The following is an 18,713-nucleotide window of genomic DNA, read 5'->3' as shown; positions in this document are numbered from 1 at the left end:
GATTTGTTGTATTCAAAACGTTACTATATTTCTACATTCCAAGTTGGTATATTCTTCAACATGTCTCCAAAGACAAGAACACAAAGATGGTTAGAATTATTCGACATAGCTAAAGAAAAACAAGTACCTAAACCAGAAGAATGGGTTCATCGACAGGAAGAAAAAGAATATCAAGCAAATGTACATTGTAACATGACTTTAACAACAGACATAATAGGTGAAGCCATAGCTTTAGCAGAAAAACTCAATATTCCTTCACATGAACGAGAAAGATGGTTTGATAATAAATTAGCTGAAATAGACAGAAAAGATGACAAAAGACGGCAAGAAGAACTAAAACGAGAATTATTAGAATTGAAAAATACCGAATTCAAAGCTGAACAAAAGAATGATGCAACATTAACAAGAATATACCAGAAAGCTCAATTAGGAAAGCGTACAGCATATCTTGAAGATGGATTTCTCAAGAAGTATATTATCCGCAAGTACAATGTAATTGAACAAATATATGTACCACAGAAGTACAGATAACAAATAATCAAAGCCAAGCATGAGTTTTATGAAACCATACATATGAGTGTAACAAGTACTAAGAAGAGAATTGCCAAAGAATATTATTGGCCTAGCCTGACCAAAGATGTCAAGAAATACATTAATAATTGTTCACATTGTCAACATGATTATTGTGAGAAGAAACAAACTCAAAAGAAAAGCAACATAACTAAAACAAAGAACAAAGAAGACTACAAAGTCAGAATTGACAACAATGAATCTATGAATCAAGACTCAAGCAAATATACAGGGACATCACTGCCTACTACATGTCCATCCCTACCCACTACATGTCCATCCCTACCTGGCAATATAAGCCCATCCCTACCAAGTACTTTCCCATCCCTAACCACTGATGATGACTTCATACAGCAAGACTTGAATAAGACTGCATCTGCATCAAATACTATGATATGCATTGAACATTTTTGCTACAATCAAGACAAGTCTCATGAACCAGAAGCAGATACTTATATTCAATCAACTTTGGTTATACCAGACAAAAGTGAAACTATTCAATCTGACTCTACAACTCATACTAGTATTCCTCATTTGAAAGAATGTGAGTCAACTCAAGAAGCCATTACAACCAAGAACATTGAAAGTCAAAGAATATTACATGAACACATGAAATCAAGATATTTTGCTCAAGGAGATCAAGTCAATTTACTGTTACCAGATTGGAGTAACAAGCTATTCTACAAATGGCAAGGTCCATTTACCATCACCAGAAAGATTTCCAACCTGCTTTATGAAATCAATGTCAACAAAGTTACCAAAGTATTTCATGTTCATATGTTTGAACATTACCATGAAACAGATAATGAAGACATCAAAGCAGAAGTTGAACATTTTACAAGCTTAGCAACTATTCCTGAGGAAGAAGAAGAAACGTCATCAACACCCATTTCTGAGATAGATGTTTCATTACCAGCATCAAATCAAATTGACATTCCAAAGGTCATCACTTCGGATGACATATCAACATCAAATCAATTTGACATTCCCAAGGTCATCACTCTGAATGACATAGCACTACAAACGGTGAAGAACATTAAAGTGTATCCAGACCATGCAGATTTCTTTACCAGTGTTTCTGAGACATTTCCAGTACTGCAATTTGAAAGAAACTCAGAAAGCAATAACATTGACAACACCAAGTTTCATCCTCCTTCTACTCAAGGGGCAACTTTTCTTCAGAAAGGAACAAATGAACTTCTTCAACATTGCTGTATTGACCGATTGAACTCAGACATGTTCAGTCATTGCTCTATTGAACATTCTAATGCAAAGCATTCTGCTACCATTGTTCTACAGCGTCAAAGTTCATCAACCAGAAAATTGAGTTTTGGTTTCGGACAGTTCTTATTTTCACCAAACTCAAACGCGGTTCAATCAGACATTATCTGTGAGTTCAATATGACATGGAGACAACAGCTTCATAAACTGAAAGACATTTTCTTCAAGTTTAGAAAACGCGTACACACATCCATGACGGCAACTCAGAAGGGTTATGAACTTCACACTTACATTTTATATATGTACTATACCATATTTAGTGTCACTTGATCCATTATCATTCATACTCGTCAAGGAAGAACATTATCCAGTTATATTTAATTAATAAATTAATTTGTTTACTCACTTTTTCCACAGGAGTTCTATATCAGATGTTATATTTATTTCAGCAACAAGCAACCCACTGAGGAAAGTCACTCATTCAAGATACTTTGTTTATTATGTTTCAGCATCTTTGCATATGACATGCATCAGACATCTTAATTTTTAAATCATGAGCATTTTGTTTCAGGTCGAATATTATTGCATATATCCTATTATAATAGTACAGATACATGACAGACAATTGGAATTTTTCATTGCTTCACACATGTTGAGATTGATCACATTGAGTACTATTTTCTCAGAAGATTGTCATGTACTATCACAATTATTTTTTCTATGTCAATTTTTCATATGCAATATATTTTTCCATGTACACATTTTCACATTAGTACTAACCAAATGAGTTATATTGTCATATTTTAATTTCATCATGAAGCTTCATAACTTATTCAATTCAAGATTTCATTTATTCAAGATTTATGCTTTGTACAACTTTTGATATTGTTCATGACAAGCATTGTCTCATTTTCATAACCACTTGAATAGTGAGACAGGTATTCAAAGTCATCAATAATTGTATTCACTGCATTTACATTTTTTATTATTGTTGTTATCTCCAAGTTGACTTTATTGTCATATGTTACCTCAACCATTTTTCTATAGTTTCATGTATGGTATTTTATGTATACATATGAGCATTTCTATTACCATACAAATGCTAAATGGAGAGGGGGTTAATATGTCACAGATTACATTATGGAATTGTTTGTACATTTCACTTTTGAAAGTAATATAAGCCCTCGACATGAGTCTCGGGATTTAATCCTCAAATTTAGACACTTGAAATTCAAGTCAGGATTTACCCAAGGGACGTAATTAGTATGTTTGAAATCTATTGGTTGATTTGAATTTAAACAAAGACATTTTTGAAAAGAGTTAGCGCCAGAGAATTGGCGGTAGTAAGAAAGTAAAAGTCAGTCGATAAAATAATGTCCTTGTAGTCAGTCACGTTTCTAAGAGCTCTGTTTGAAAGACCTTTGTAATATGCTCATTGATTTGTAATTTGTACATAACTGTACTTACGTTGTATTTAAATAAAGTTCCAGAGTTTTGTTTTATCAAAGAATCGTCAATTGTGATTCTAGATCGTCATTTTTGTTAACTATTGAATTCAAGTAAAATCCCCGGCATAACAACACATCGTAACATCGTGCATGTTGTTACATCTGGCACAAGTGTTGTTACACCTATCTTATCTTATAAATACAGATGTTACTTCAAAAAAAGAAGATTATTATGTCCTACACGTGTCCCAGGGCAATCTAGTCATACATGTTAATCAATAACTTAATTTCTGCCAAGTCATTGGTTTTCCTGGCTGACTTAGGCAACCCATTTCATGCTCTAGTACCACTAGGGAAGAAGGACTATTTGTTCAAATTTGTCCTAGCATATGGAACAAGGAATGTGCCTTTATCCTTGTGTCTTGGTATTTAATTAGTTTTGTATTTGTAGATGGTCAGTGCTTTATGTATAATTGCTAATTCATTATTAAGTCTTCTATCCTAAATTTAACAATTTTACTAAGGATGTTACTCTAATCAAATGTGAAATAGTTGCCCTGTGTATGCATCACTGAGAGTCAAAGAGTTAAAAATGATCAAAGTAGATAAAAAAGCTATGCCTAGGCTGATTACAGTTATTCCTTCTATAAAGACAATTCATGAAGTTATACTATCAGGTTCTCTTATTGTAATAAATGAAAGAAAAGAATATAACTAGAACATAGGTTTCACATTTTTTTGTTTTCAATGTATCAATCCATAAGTCTTGCCAATATTAAACTGCACCATCAAAATAGTACCTAGGATTCTGACAGTATTGCTCCAAAACATTGCTAAGCCATTGTGAAGTGACACCATACATAAACAGCTTAATGTGACCCACCTGAAGGGAAACACCAATGCAGGTAAAGTGAATACAAACTATAAATCACCAAAGCGTCTAACATTTGAACAAATGTGTGTTGGCCAACTGTACATCACTTAACATCACTTTCACAGTAAGCTTGTGAGGAGGGGGGGGGGGGAGGAGGAGGGACGTATGATGGAAGACTTACCAGCAGGATGGAATGGATAGAAGTCGAAGGAAATTTTAAAGAATGTAATCTGCATTGAGCCCCCGCTGATTTTCCAATGTCTTTTGTCTTCTTGAACTGAGGAGCAAAGAGAGATTATGTTTTTTTTAATATCAGCAGCCAACTTCAATAAAACTTTAATCTACACCCAGATGCCATGAAATTCAATTCTTTCATCATCTTTCATCTCCTATAAGATAATAATTGGAATGTGAGAGCGCCTAAAACTAGCCTAGAGGTAACTATTTCAAATAAATCTTTCCAAACAACTTTAAGGTTATTTTATTTTTACTTTAGAAAGGTCTAAACCAGTGTTTCCCAAACTTTTACCTTGACGGAACACTTCACACATTCAGAGTATTTGGCGGAATACTTTGTTTAATTTTTAGACAGATTAATTCTCGTGGTGGAGTACTAGTTAATTACTCCAGAAGTTCATGGAACACCTATTAAGGCCTTGCGGAACACTAGAGTTCCATGGAACACAGCTTGGGAAACACTGGTCTAAGCTTTAATTGAACTCATTTACACACAAATTGTTTTTGAAGCCGAGGATTAATGGGAGAAAAACATCAAGAAATGTGGGGGAAGGGGGGAAAGGGTGTAATACAAAATAATAGAAAAATATTTTTTTAAAAAATTATCAGAAAGAAAGAAAAAAAGGATAAGGATCAGTGTGTTCATCAAATAGGATGTGCATCCAATGTAACTAATTTGTTCATATTCTATATTTGCTTAATCTGTAAACCTTTAAGTCCTATGAATTATTAAGGGCAGAAAAGATATCTATATATATATGACATGATGGATGAGTGTAGCATTTCAAGTGACTATGCAGACCCACAGTGACCAGCATATTTGATTACACCTGATGCAGACAAAGATGTTGTCTGGCCAAGGTCTATTTATTTTATCTTTTTGCTGTCTGCACTTGTCTGTGGAAAAGGCTTTTCAACTCTTCAACTGTCTTTTTCAGAAGCAGTTTGCTGTTTTCCTTTATGCCAGTAAGGGCAGACTGATACTTGAGTTGATCTTTAAAGCTGCCCTCTTTAAACATCTGCCCTCTTTAAAACTTGCTTAAAAAGATCACCTTTATCATATGGTCTTCCCCTATATGTGATAGGTCACCCAGGGCAGCAGTTGAAAAATAAGTACCCCAACACTATTCACATCTACATTCATTAAAACATTTCTATTGGATCCTTAGATTCTTCCTAAACAGCACTTATGTTACAGACCCATATAAAAGGGTGCTGAGCACCACTACTTTATAGATATTTATTTTTATTCAAAGACAGAGAGACCTATTCCACCATGCTCTCATTTTGGAGTTGATCAAAGTGCAGCTAGTCTTGGTCGGATGGTTGCCTCTCTAAAAAGTGATGTGACACTACATAATGTGCTGACCAATCACCCAATGATAAATAAGATAAACCAGCAAATGAGCTTCTTCCCCAGTGTTACAATCACAGCAAGACAAAATATAATTTTAATTTATCCAGCTGGCATCAGTTAAAAAAAAGACCACCAAAAATAACTCAATTTTAAATACATAAAAAATGAGAAAATATTTGAATTTATCTGTGATGAAATAGGGTTATCAATGATACCTTTAGAAATAATAGTTACTTAAGAAAAAAATTAAGGTTCCATAGAAAATTAAAATTTATGTAACAAATGAAGTTGACATTCTGTGGCTACTGGTCAACTTAAGAATGATGTGGCTAACATAATGACCCTGTTCTTCATCAGAATTCAAATTTTAATCATGAATGGTTAATGGAACATCCATATATCTTAAGTGAAAGTTCCACCAAGAAATTAAATGACAGAATGAACTGAAGACCTCAGAAGTTGGGTAGATACTTGACATGAAAAAAGAACATAAATGGAGAAGGACCTTGGGCTCTCTATTTCTTTTTTTTTTTTTACACTTCACACATTTACTCAGATACCAGCACTAGATGCACATCTAAATTAACATGGCCCAGACACACACCTGGACTACTGTCATCACAAAGGTGAAGGTCAAAGCGGCTGGTGATCAGGTGATAAGACGTGCTCAAAACATCAAACCTGGAGAAGAGCTTGGCAGTGGCTGATTCCTGCCTCTCTGTCTGTCGTTGCTGCTGGTGCTGTAGGTTTAAGTTATCTGACATGTGACCTTGTTTCTGGAAAGATTAAAAATGAGAAACACATGAACACATTCGATAATCATTTCCCCAAGTTGTTCCCTGTTGTATTCAACTTTTAATGTCCCCTTTTCACAGTTCACACTAATCATGGTTTCATTAAAAGAACAATAAAAAAAAATATGGGAAAAGAATTAACATACAAGAAAGATAACTACAAAGCTTTGGCAGATTTTAACACTAAGAAATTTTTTTTTTTAAACTTGATTAGAATGCTTCTTATGTTGTCCAGTGCGGAAGAGTTATATTAAGCTGAATAACTTTATTTGGAGAGGCCTAGTAATACTTTACATTGGGACTGTCACCTCATTTCAAGATTGCAGCAATTTCTTTCTAATGAAAAAAAAAACACATCAGCTCTTTTGATCCTTTGCTCAGAAATGTCAAAATATGATCATTGTTTAGAGGGTATGAATACATTATAGATGGAAGAAAGACAAGAGAGAAGATTTGTAGACAACATCAAGTAGTGGTACAGTTTTGAATTTCATATACTTATTGAGAAAAGGTGAGTGAGATTTTGAAAAGTCAGCATTCCAATGGCTCTTTTAAAATGTTGAGAAATACTTTTTCAAAATTATAAAACGTGTTGTGTTTTCAAATCAAAATGGCGATGAAAAAGATTTTTTTTTCTGGCTTACATTTTCTATTGTTTTTTTTAATGACAAAATAAAATGTCATAGAATTTTCAAAATAAGCTAAATTACTAAAATAGTTACACAGACAATACTAGACATGTCCTTCCTCTCAATAGTGTAATGGTTGCAATAGATATCTAGTCATTTCTTCTTTCCACTAGTTTACTGATTGTTATGTTGGAATCAATACACATAACAAAAAAATGAATGCCATTACAATATTCTCTGAAATGATATACACAAGCAAATTTCTTATTGAACATTTTCTTAACCATTATGTAAACTATTAGTCCTCCACATTTTATCCCCATGACTGCTATTGTACAATCGACTCTTACTATTTCATCATTTGGGCCAAGAAATACCTTTAATTTTTCAGCCGCCAGTTTTTTGCTCTGCTGTGCTGATCTCTCAATGACTTCTTTTAAAGAGTTGGCATATAGGATTGCAGCCTTTAGCTGGGTGATGGTCAATACCCACAACAAGTCGTCTAGCAGGAGAATGAGTCGCGATGATATGATGGTGGAATCTTTGGAGCAGACAGTATGAAACCTTATTCAATATATGAGACATTATTTAGAAAAAGGTAATTTAAAAATATGCAACGAATCAGTAATTATACTTTCTATACATTCAATATTTTATTATTATACTACAATAAAAAAAATGTTGTGAGGTTTAAGTTCGTCACTTTAATCTTTATGGGCTATCCCAGAGTTTACGCTAAAATAATGACAAACATTTGAATGTGAAATACTGTTTTTTTTTTCTTTCTATTTTTGAAGATTGAAGTCATGCAAAGAACAACAATTAAATGCTGACCTATTAAGCGTTTTTTAACAACTATGCGAATTTTGGCCTGGTTGGCTATCAACCTCAAAGGAGTTAGGAAATCTTCATCAGTACACTTTGCTGTGGCTTCAATGCGTGTTGTCTGCCACTCAATCTCCTTGAAGAGAAGAATCTCTCCCCTCCCTGGATCTCTGATACGTGTTGATCTGAGGTCGCTTGGTGTTTGCCATGTAGGTGACATAGATTGAACTTTAACCCTTGAGAGCTGTTAGGAAAACAAATATGATTGAAGTAAATCACCAGAAAATTATTTCAGCTGATGACATCACATCAGAACAAGAAACAATGAGGAGATCAACTAAATGAAATCTAAGACGATGCTAATAACAGACATGAGGCTTAGTGTTGAGACAAGCAATTAGGTTGGCTTTAAAAGAAGAACCAGTAGCATTGAAAGGGGACTAGATTATTTAGTTAACTAGTTGGTGATGGCTAGTTTTGGTATAATTGTACAAGCCATTTTTTTTTTAATGTTAGTTCCTGTTAATATCAATTACAGCTTATTAATTGTTCCATTATAGCAAAACTAAAACAAGGTTAACTAAATAAATTATGGCTTTTATATAGCGCTACTTTCATGCTTATAGCATGCTCAGAGCGCTTTGGTCCTATCTCAGTTATGGACCAGTGGGGGGAGGGGGTATCTAGGAGAAGGTTTTTCTGTGCTGCCTTTAGGCACTCAGTAAACACAACTCTGCCAGAGTCAGGTGTCAAACCTTGAGACCCCTTCATAGGTAGCCAAGCCAAGCCAAGTTCAAGCGCACTTAGCCTCTTGACCACGCTTCCCACAATTACAGCAAAGATTCATAATAGTTTCTAATAAGACCCGTTTTCTATCTTTCTAATCTCTGCCAACAAGTGGCTAACCTAAGCATTTACTTTTCAAGTCCCTATGAAAGTTAAGTTGTCTTAAGATTAAAAAAAAAATGAAGGTGAACAGACAATTTTTAGGGTGTGTGGGGGGGGGGGGGAGATGAGATGAGGGAGGGGAGGTGTGTGTGGAGCAAACTGAGGCAAAGTACTAGTCAGCCTCTAAGAGATTTCTTTCTAAGCCCCCAATTTCAGTTCAATAATGCTTGAACCCCAGCCACCCAATCAGATCATGCTCCTCTTTTTCTTCCTATAGAAAAAGCAGAACATTAAAACACTCTTCCAGCCCAAACAATGTCATTAGAGAGGACCTACCTATTCTAAGAAAGCATTTTTCTGGTGTACGCTAAAAGTATGTGATAGCTGAATAGTATAAGTCAAATGAACGTAATATTAGGTTACAACAACAGTTTCTATTGACTAATCTGTTGTTCATTAAGCTTTGGCATTGGCATTGTGACTAACAGGATTGTAAAATGAGGTCAACCAGAGGATAAGAAACTATGTTTTAGATTATGTAACTGTGTAAGGTAAGACTTGCCAAGATTACTTTTTTTTATAGTCAGTGGAGAGCATGCTAAGGCAAAACTGCTGATTAAGTTTTAAGTTTTAAGTATTCTAGTTTTAAGAGGCTTAGTTTACTTTCCTTTATAATAACATATATATTTATTTCTAATCAGTGATGTGCACCAAGAAGCTACTATTTATATTTATTTCTAATCAGTGATGTGCACCAAGAAGCTACTATTTATATTTATTTCTAATCAGTGATGTGCACCAAGAAGCTACTATTTCAACAGTAATGAACAAATTGATTGGAGGCATGGAGTAAAAAAAAAAAAAAAAAGTAAAGTTCTTCTTTCAGACCTCATGATTTATTGGGCAGATATGTAAAGGTAATCTGTTTCTATGGCCCATGATTAAAGACGTTATCATGTAGCCAGCAAAACCACCAACTGCTTTTATTTTTCCACAACTAATGTCAGGTACCCATTAGAGCTGGATGGACTCAGAGGTGCCCTTAAGATCCAGAAATTAAAAATCTTAGTTTTCACCAGGATTAAAACCCGGGACATCCAGTTCAGAAGCCAAGCGCTTTACCACTCAGCAACAGTGCACCCTATTTTTTTTTCACCATCTATTCTTTTGATTTTGTGGGGTTTATTTGTATGTGTGTATCAGAGCTGTCTCATTTTAAATAAAATTGTGTCTACACATCAATGGGAGCATGCAAATACCTGTAGTGAAGCATGAAACATATGGGAATGAAGCTTGACCACCACAGAGTTAACATGGATATATATTCCATCCATGACACGATCCACAAACCCATACTTGCCTCCTTGCCTATTCAATGAAAAGTAATATAAATATATAAATAGCATTAATTTTTGGGGGAGAAATTTCAGAAAAAAAAACAAAACATTTTGCTAAAATAAAGACTTTTGAAAACAAAAAAAAGCTTAAAAACTAAGAGATTTGTACAATAGGGATATTATTATATGTTTTTAAAAAAAATCTTATTTCAGCAATGAAATGAACTTCTAATCTCAATTGCCTAAAAAAAAAATAAAATAAATGTTTCCAACAAGCAAAAGATTTTCATTACATCATACATGGCCCAGACACACTACTGGACTACTGTCCTCATAAAGGTGAAGGTCATCATATGGAGTCAACAATCAGTATTTATCTTCAATTGTTTATATTACAATAACCCCAGCTCAATCTCATGGTAAGTAGTTTAATCAGTCCCTAGATTTTTTTATTTAGTTGAAAACATCTCAGAATTGTATCTATGAATCGTAGAAGTAGTTGGTGTCTTCATAAAAAAAAAATGTTTAGTTTCTCTCTTTAACAATTAATCTGGATTGTCCATGTGATTTAAAGATTAATAATTGTATTTCAGACTTTTTGGTCAGATAAACAATGAGCAGCCTTAGAGACATCATATAAAAACTCTACTTTCTAAAAAAAAAAAAAGAAAAAAAAAAAAACTTACATTAGATGTTGAAAATGATAGTTCATAAGTGAAATAATAAGCAGCTAAAGAAGTAAAGTGAAATTTTGTAACATCATTGTTCTGGATAGACAAGATCACATATGGAGAAAAAAAAAATTTCCCCTTTCAGACATTGTGGTCTATAGGGCAGATGATGTAAAGATCATCTGTTTCTGTGGCCTATGGTTAACGAGGGTGTCATGTGGCCAACGCAAAGACCAAACGCCTTTACTTTTCCCAAATAATGTCACATACCCATTAGAGCTGGGTGGACTCAGAGGTGCCTGAAGATCCCAAAATTAAAAATCTCAGTCCACCTGGATTCGAACCCCGGACCCTGGTTTAGAAGCCAAGCGCTTTACCGCTCAGCCTAGTAACATTCAAATCAAACCAGGAGATAAACATTACTACACAAACTCTCATATTTTATCAAAGTAGTTTTTACTTACGATTGCTGACTTTGAGTATTTGGTGGTCTGGGCTGTTCGCAGGTCTCTGCTTCTAGAATGACTTCATCTAAATACTGCAGGAAAGTGACAAAATACAAACTTATCAATGTTTCTTTGTTTCTTTAGTGACACAGCAAGGCAGACAAAAAAAAAAGGATCCAGACAAGTGATATAAATAACACAATAATATTGGATTGTATACATCAAGAAATCTTTTAAATAATGTCTTGAACTTTTGTACTTTCGGGTAAAAACTTAAAGTTGTCTAAGCTATTGTCTAAAAAAGCAATGCTACAAATTTTAATCAACTGTTTTCTAGTCCAGATTTAAGAGTTTTAGTTGGCAATTGTTTTAATTTTCATCCTATCACTACCTGACAACTTTCATCCACCTTATTTAAAAGCACACCTCCAAGCCTCTTTCATGATACACAGGCTATCATACACAACCTATGATACACAACCCATGATGCAAAGCCTATGATACACAACCTATGATGCAAAGCCTATGATACACAACCTATGATACACAACCCATGATGCAAAACCTATGATACACAACCCATGATGCAAAGCCTATGATACACAACCTATGATTCACAACCCATGATGCACAACCCATGATACAAAGCCTATGATACACAACATATGATAATGAAACACAACCTATGAAACAAAGTATATGATACCCAGCCTATGATATTCAGTCTACAGAGAAAAGGAAAAAGACAAAAGTACTCACTAAACATATAGGTTGAGATTTGAGCTTGGTCCACTGAATCTGTAGAAATAGAAAAAAAAAATAATGAGATGAGGGCCAATGTTTTATCAACAAGTACATCAGCACAAAGAGACAACAAATAGGGTCACAAGGAAAATACTTCAACACAGTAAGAACTAAAAATTGTGTTAGAATACTAACTAGAGTTTAACAAATGTATTAGGACATAATGGCTATTGTAAAAAAAAAAAAAGAAAAGGTAGCTGTATCATCCCAGACTTAATCTAGAGGTTATCTAAAACAGAAGCCATATTAAAACAGCTGCTTCTAAATTGCCAATGAATGTTTTTCTCGTGTGTCCTGTGTCCCTGATCCCAAAGATCTAGATAACAACATTTAGAAAGTTAAACCGGCAGCAGATAATAAGTACAATACAGTAGTAAACCAGTGGGTTTGAAATAGACAGGCTCTAAGTAATGATCAACAGATTACAGGCAACAGAATATAAATAGCATGACGAGCAAGATAAAGGAGTTAATCATGTGACAAGATGCATGTCAAAGGCTTTGGTTATCAGTCTACTCAGAGATAGGTGCTGGCTATACAGGCGACATGATTCCAAGGACGTCAATACATGAAACAAATTGCTAAGTGAAATAGGGAATGAAAAAGACGAATTACGAAATAAAACTAAGAAAAAGACACACACACACAAACAGAGAAGAGGGGGAGGGATATGTTTGTGAAATGTTTTCAATGTTTCGGATGTTCCTTCAGTCCCAACCTCTCGTAGGACAGCGGGGTGGCAGCGGGCAGGGTACGAACCCGTGACCATCGAGACGAACGACAGTGCAGTGTGCATACCGCACGACCAGACAACCATCCTGGATGAGAGTATAGTTGGCAAAGTGTAAGGGCACTAAGGGAGGGAGGGAGGGAGGGTGTGAGAGAGAGAGAGAGAGAGAAAGAGAGAGAGCAATAGGAATAAAAGAAGGAAGAAGAGACGAAATTATACAATATAAAAAAAAAGACTAGGCCCATTTACTTCCCCTTCCCCTTTCTTTACATGCAATCTTCATCCAAATACTCCAATCCTAGAATGTACAATTTAAAGTCAAATGACATTTCGTCTCTTGTTTGTGCACGTGTCCATCTTACTTTAGTGGAGGCCATTTTGATGAACAGAAATTGGCAATAAAATATAAAGGAATGCCGGTATGACTTTTGGTCATCAATGACATCAAACTTGGTCAACAGAAATGAAAACTCTGGTCCAGAAAAATGAGACGCCCACGACAGGCCATGACGCACGCACCCTATTTCTCAACACGCCGTCTGCTAAGCATACTGACCGTAGTCAGAATGAAGTAAAGTCTATGGACCACAGCAAAGAAAATCCCAGGGAAAGAATAAATAATAACGGTGAGACACGATTACAAGGTAAATGTCAGGCCGCCGGTCATTCTCCGCTACTCTTGTACTTATCAAATGGTTGAGAGGCTATTTCAAAGTGCATGCCTATACAGGTCATTCCTAGTTTTAAAAAGCTCTTGTACTTATCAGAAGTCCAAAATAAAGTATCGCGGTAAAGATGTTTTCAAATAGGAACGTTTTAAAACTATTTCTAGCATGGTGATAATGAATTTTACATGGTGCATTTAGTTGGTATGATCTGTCCGTTCAAAACTGAACATTTTACCTTGTTTTAAAAAATGGTTTCTATTTATGTGCATACAATTCATTCTCAATTTTTTTAAAAGGCTCTTTTACAGAACACACACGCAGCACATAAACTCAAGATTTATTTTGAACAAGATGAAAACGACCGTTTTATCACATTTTCAAAAAGTTTTTTTTTTCAGGTCTACAAGTGACAGACAGGCGGACAGACAGCACACGTAAAAAAAATAGTGCCTAGTTTCTATAAGGACCGCTAATTAAAAGCACAAACTATTTCGATGTAAAACTGGCATGCATCAATGAAGTGAATGTCTATTATTTTTGAGTGACTAGACAGCAGACGATTGATTGAAATGTATACATGCAGCGCCCCCGGCCGTCTACCAGAACTAATGAAGTGACTTGGAATCATTCATTTCTGACGACCACAGGGAAAGTGGTCGGGTTATTAAGTTGAGCGAGGATTAGCCGTTATGCGGACGTCTATAAATACGAAATATTTACATTACAAAAAGTTTTCATCACAATAAAAGTAAATGAATTATTGCAATTTAAAATTATTTTTTTTTTGCAGAGAAAACCTGCATTAAATAATGATGACATTTTGTTTTGCAATCCACTTAGTTATTGTGAGTGTATGCGTAACATACATTTTTTTCAACAAAAAAAAAAATCTAATTGTCTATGCCATGCATGTGTCGTGTCTAGAGTGTCACATGCCTGTGTCGTGTCTAAGAGTGTCACATGCCTATGTCGTGTCTTAGAAAGCCACATGCCTATGTCGTGTCTTAGAAAGTCACATACCTATGTCGTGTCTAGAGTGTCACATGCCTGTGTCGTGTCTAGAGTGCCACATGCCTATGTCGTGTCTTAGAGTGTCACATGCCTGTGTCGTGTCTAGAGTGCCACATGGCTGTGTCGTGTCTAGAGTGCCACATGCCTATGTCGTGTCTTAGAGTGTCAAATGCATGTGTCTTGTCTTAGAGTGTCACATGCCTGTGTCGTGTCTAGAGTGCCACATGCCTGTGTCGTGTCTTAGAAAGCCACATGCCTATTTCATGTCTAGAGTGTCACATGCCTGTGTCGTTTCTAGATTGTCACATGCCTGTGTCGTGTCTAGAGAGTCACATACCTATGTCGTGTCTTAGAGTGTCACATGCCTGTGTCGTGTCTAGAGTGTCACATGCCTATGACGTGTCTTAGAGTGTCACATGCCTATGTCGTGTCTTAGAAAGCCACATGCCTATGTCGTGTCTAAAGTGTCACATGCCTGTGTCGTTTCTAGAGTGTCACATGCCTGTGTCGTGTCTAGAGAGTCACATGCCTATGTTGTGTCTTAGAGTGTCACATGCCTATGTCGTGTCTAGAGAGTCACATGCCTATGTTGTGTCTTAGAGTGTCACATGCCTGTGTCGTGTCTAGAGAGTCACATGCCTGTGTCGTGTCTAGAGAGTCACATGCCTATGTTGTGTCTTAGAGTGTCACATGCCTGTGTCGTTTCTAGAGTGTCACATGCCAATGCCGTAAAACAAAAGGGAAAAGCCTACAAGGAAACAAGTCTGAAACATAACGATGTGACAGAGCAATTATCACCATGCTCTTAGAGTATGTGTCTTAGAGTGTCACATGCCTGTGTCATGTCTAGAGTGTCACATGCCTATGTCGTGTCTAGAGTGTCACATGCCTATGACGTGTCTTAGAGTGTCACATGCCTATGTTGTGTCTTAGAGTGTCACATACCTATAACGTGTCTTAGAGTGTCACATGCCAATGCCGTAAAACAAAAGGGAAAAGCCTACAAGGAAACAAGTCTGAAACATAACGATGTGACAGAGCAATTATCCCCATGCTCTTTGGACTTACATATAAAACTCAATATGCACAACCTACTTCACATAGTAATGAAGATTCATTTGATTGAATATCTTCCAGTGTCTGTTAATCAAAACTGACGCTCAATTGAAATATTTTTTTTTTAAAGTGCAAATGTTGAAAAAACAGCAATGAGAAATAGTGTTTTTTTGTTTTTTTTTGTCTATATGACCCAAAGCTTAACTATACATAGATTCTAATCAACGCATGCCAACTCAAATAGAACACGTTTCTCATTCACACCCTTTCATTTTCCAGATGTCAGAGCACTCGCATAAAACTAGTAGTTTGGCAGCTAACACGACGCTAAAGCAGCCACACTATGAGGCAATCAGTGAGAGATCAACAGAAGAAAAGTCAGAAGAAAGAATACACCGAGTCCCGAAATAAAATTGCCCCGGTGACGCGCGACACCGGATTGTCTTTCACAGCCCTATAAACATTGTGCGTGAGCGGGTTAGTTCCAATGTGCTCACCTTTGGGAGAGACGCTGCAAGACACGAAACGTCTCCTCTTTCAGTCTGGGGTCTGGCATACAGTAAACTGTTTTATATTTGACAGCCCATAAATTGATCGAGGCTGGTTTGGTTTAAGTGTAGGTCCCACCTTGGGCCTTTAAAAACGTAACTGAAGTCAAAGGCAGAGTTTGGTAGTATGAGCTCATCATACTTTGACTTGCAAAACTCTGCTTGGAATATCCGAATTTGAGGTAATAACATGACCAGGACATCAGAGAATAAGAGACGAACGAAAAACTTCTTATGCATACATTAAAACAAAACCTCAACAGCGAAAATGATCTTATCCAAAAGACCATAGCAATAGATATACCAACTCTTGATTAATATATAAACTCCAGAATGAGTTAAGAAGTGAGCTTTACCAGAAACAAAAAGTATAGACTTAATCATTCACAAAACATTTAGCATTCTAATAAAAATCGACGCAAATATTGTCAATTTCATATTAGTTTATAATGTCCAAAAAGTTGTGATCACATTCTAAGCACTAAAATTGCAAGACATGGCAGCCTTGTTGGGGAACTTATTAATACAACCAAAGTACACGCGCGAGCTCTCGCTTGCTTGCACACGCCATTCAGCATGAAGTTTGCATGGTTACATCTCATCATTTCTATGGGCTTAATTGATATGGTGATCTCAGGGCAGACATGTTCAGACAATGGCAGATACACATTTCAGAGGAAGTCATGGAGCCAGTATCGGGTGTTTCTATTTAATTTGTTTCCCAGTGTCTCTGCTTACGTTTGAATAAACACAGCGAAAAGATTAGTTTGTCTGGGACAGAGGCCTCAGAGATCCCAATTGTCTAGGATAGAGACCTCAGAGATCCCCCATTGTCTAGGATAGAGGCCTCAGAGATCTCCATTGTTTGGGACAGAGGCCTCAGAGATGCTCCATCGTCTGCGACAGAGGCTTCAGAGATCCCCCTTGTCTGGGTCAGAGGCCAGAGATTTCCCATCGTCTGCAACAGAGGCTTCAGAGATCCCCCATCGTCTGTGACAGAGGCCTCAGAGATCCCCAATTGTCTGGAAGAGGCCTCGAAGATCCATAATATCCGGAAGAAGCCTCAAAGATCCCCACTGTCGAAGAGGCCTCAGAGATCCCCGCTTTCTGGAAGAGGCCTCCGAGATCCCCACTGTCTGGAAGAGGCCTCAGAGATCCCCGCTGTCTGGAAGAGGCCTCAGAGATCCCCGCTGTCTGGAAGAGGCATCAGCGATCCCCATTGTCTGGAAGAGGCCTCAGAGATCCCACTGTTTGGAAGAGGCCTCAGAGATCCCCACTGTCAGAGTAAGAAAACATTTTGACAGGGCCTCTACACTATTTGGTCCAGATCAATGAAAAGGTTAAACAAATATGTATTTAAACAGTCTTATTAGGAAAGGGTCATCAACATACTTCATATATAAAAGTATGCATTATCTTCCACCATCTTGTTTTTTACAAGCAAGCATTGGACAGATTTGTCCGACAAATAAAGCAATGGGACCAGAGGCGCCGTGTGCTGCAAAGACAGGGCCCCCCTCTTCATTGGTACACAGATCTTCACTATGTCCGGGCATGTTTATAAACTTAGTGGAGACATTCTTTCTGTTGACGTAGATTTTCGTCCACTTTTCTCTCAGCTTCTTGTTTCCGTTGTTTCTTTCTCAGACGTCTGCTCTGTGAACCAAACTGGCCACCTAGCCCGTGCCGCCTTACAAATCTGGCACAGCCTCAGTTATTGATTTCCCTCCACGAACCATTTTACTCCATTCTGTTCGCCGCCACTTCCCTCCGTACTCTCGCATGACGCCGCCCTCTCTCTGGCTTTACTCTTGACTTGTTTGATTATTTTTTGTTATTGATTCCTTACTCCCCCCCCTTCCCCAATTGCTCTCCCTTGTTTCGCTATAGGATTCTCCACAATTACCCTTTTTTCAATTCTCCTCAACTCTAAAACCCCCCCCCCCAATGCAGAAAATTCTCCACCTTAAAAAAAAAAAAAAAGTTTCAATTACAGACGTTTTCCGTAACACAGTGTCCTGCGATCTCTCTGTTCAACAGAGAACTCTGCGCACATCTCGACCGCGTATTACAGTTATTGAGATTACTATCAGAACATTGTGGAACTAGTGGGGCAGGGTAGAGAGAACTCTTGCTTGCGCCCATGAAATAACTACCGTAGTAATACTACTTTTCGTGCGAACACTTATAGAAAGAAGAGAACCCCATTGTGAATTTTTAGCGGTCCTAGGAAGGAAAAAAACTTTATTATTTTTGGGAGGGGGTTGTGTTGTTTGTCTGTCTATCCGTTTGTCACGTTTAGATCAGATTTGACCGTTTAAAATAAGAGACGTGCTTCACCCTTTTAATTACTTTAAACAATGCATTTTTTTTAGTATACTTAAAGAAAAGTGTGCTTTAAATATTTAAAAAAATGTATTTGTTCAAACTGAAAACAATACCTTAAGGACAGCCTTTGTGATTACTTTACTGATGCTAAGTTATAATTTAATTCAATGGCTATAAAATGTATACAATAAGAATGCGTTCTCTACCAAAAAAAAACTCTCACAAAACATTCCCTAGAAGACAGTACTGTTAAATAGCACATACTCTGATG

General features: G+C 36.5%; 1 protein-coding gene across 4 annotated transcripts in view; it reads right to left on the bottom strand.

Annotated features, from left to right (window-relative positions):
• LOC106071746 (bridge-like lipid transfer protein family member 3A) overlaps positions 1–18,713 on the bottom strand; it is a 94,141-nt gene that overhangs the window by 33,626 nt on the left and 41,802 nt on the right. For all 4 annotated transcript variants that reach the window (XM_056043360.1, XM_056043363.1, XM_056043361.1 and 1 more), the window contains exons 3-9: positions 12,057–12,095; positions 11,316–11,389; positions 10,103–10,211; positions 7,965–8,199; positions 7,508–7,671; positions 6,312–6,483; positions 4,295–4,390 (exon numbers count right to left, since the gene is read on the bottom strand). In XM_056043360.1, the coding sequence (XP_055899335.1) occupies positions 4,295–4,390; positions 6,312–6,483; positions 7,508–7,671; positions 7,965–8,199; positions 10,103–10,211; positions 11,316–11,389; positions 12,057–12,095 (889 nt within the window). The remainder of the gene's footprint in view (positions 1–4,294; positions 4,391–6,311; positions 6,484–7,507; positions 7,672–7,964; positions 8,200–10,102; positions 10,212–11,315; positions 11,390–12,056; positions 12,096–18,713) is intronic.

The sequence above is a fragment of the Biomphalaria glabrata genome, chromosome 10 (genome assembly GCF_947242115.1).
Source record: "Biomphalaria glabrata chromosome 10, xgBioGlab47.1, whole genome shotgun sequence".
In the NCBI taxonomy this organism is placed as follows: domain Eukaryota; kingdom Metazoa; phylum Mollusca; class Gastropoda; family Planorbidae; genus Biomphalaria; species Biomphalaria glabrata.
The sequence above is the reverse complement of the archived record's forward strand: the minus strand, read 5'-3'. Positions and strand labels throughout refer to the sequence as shown.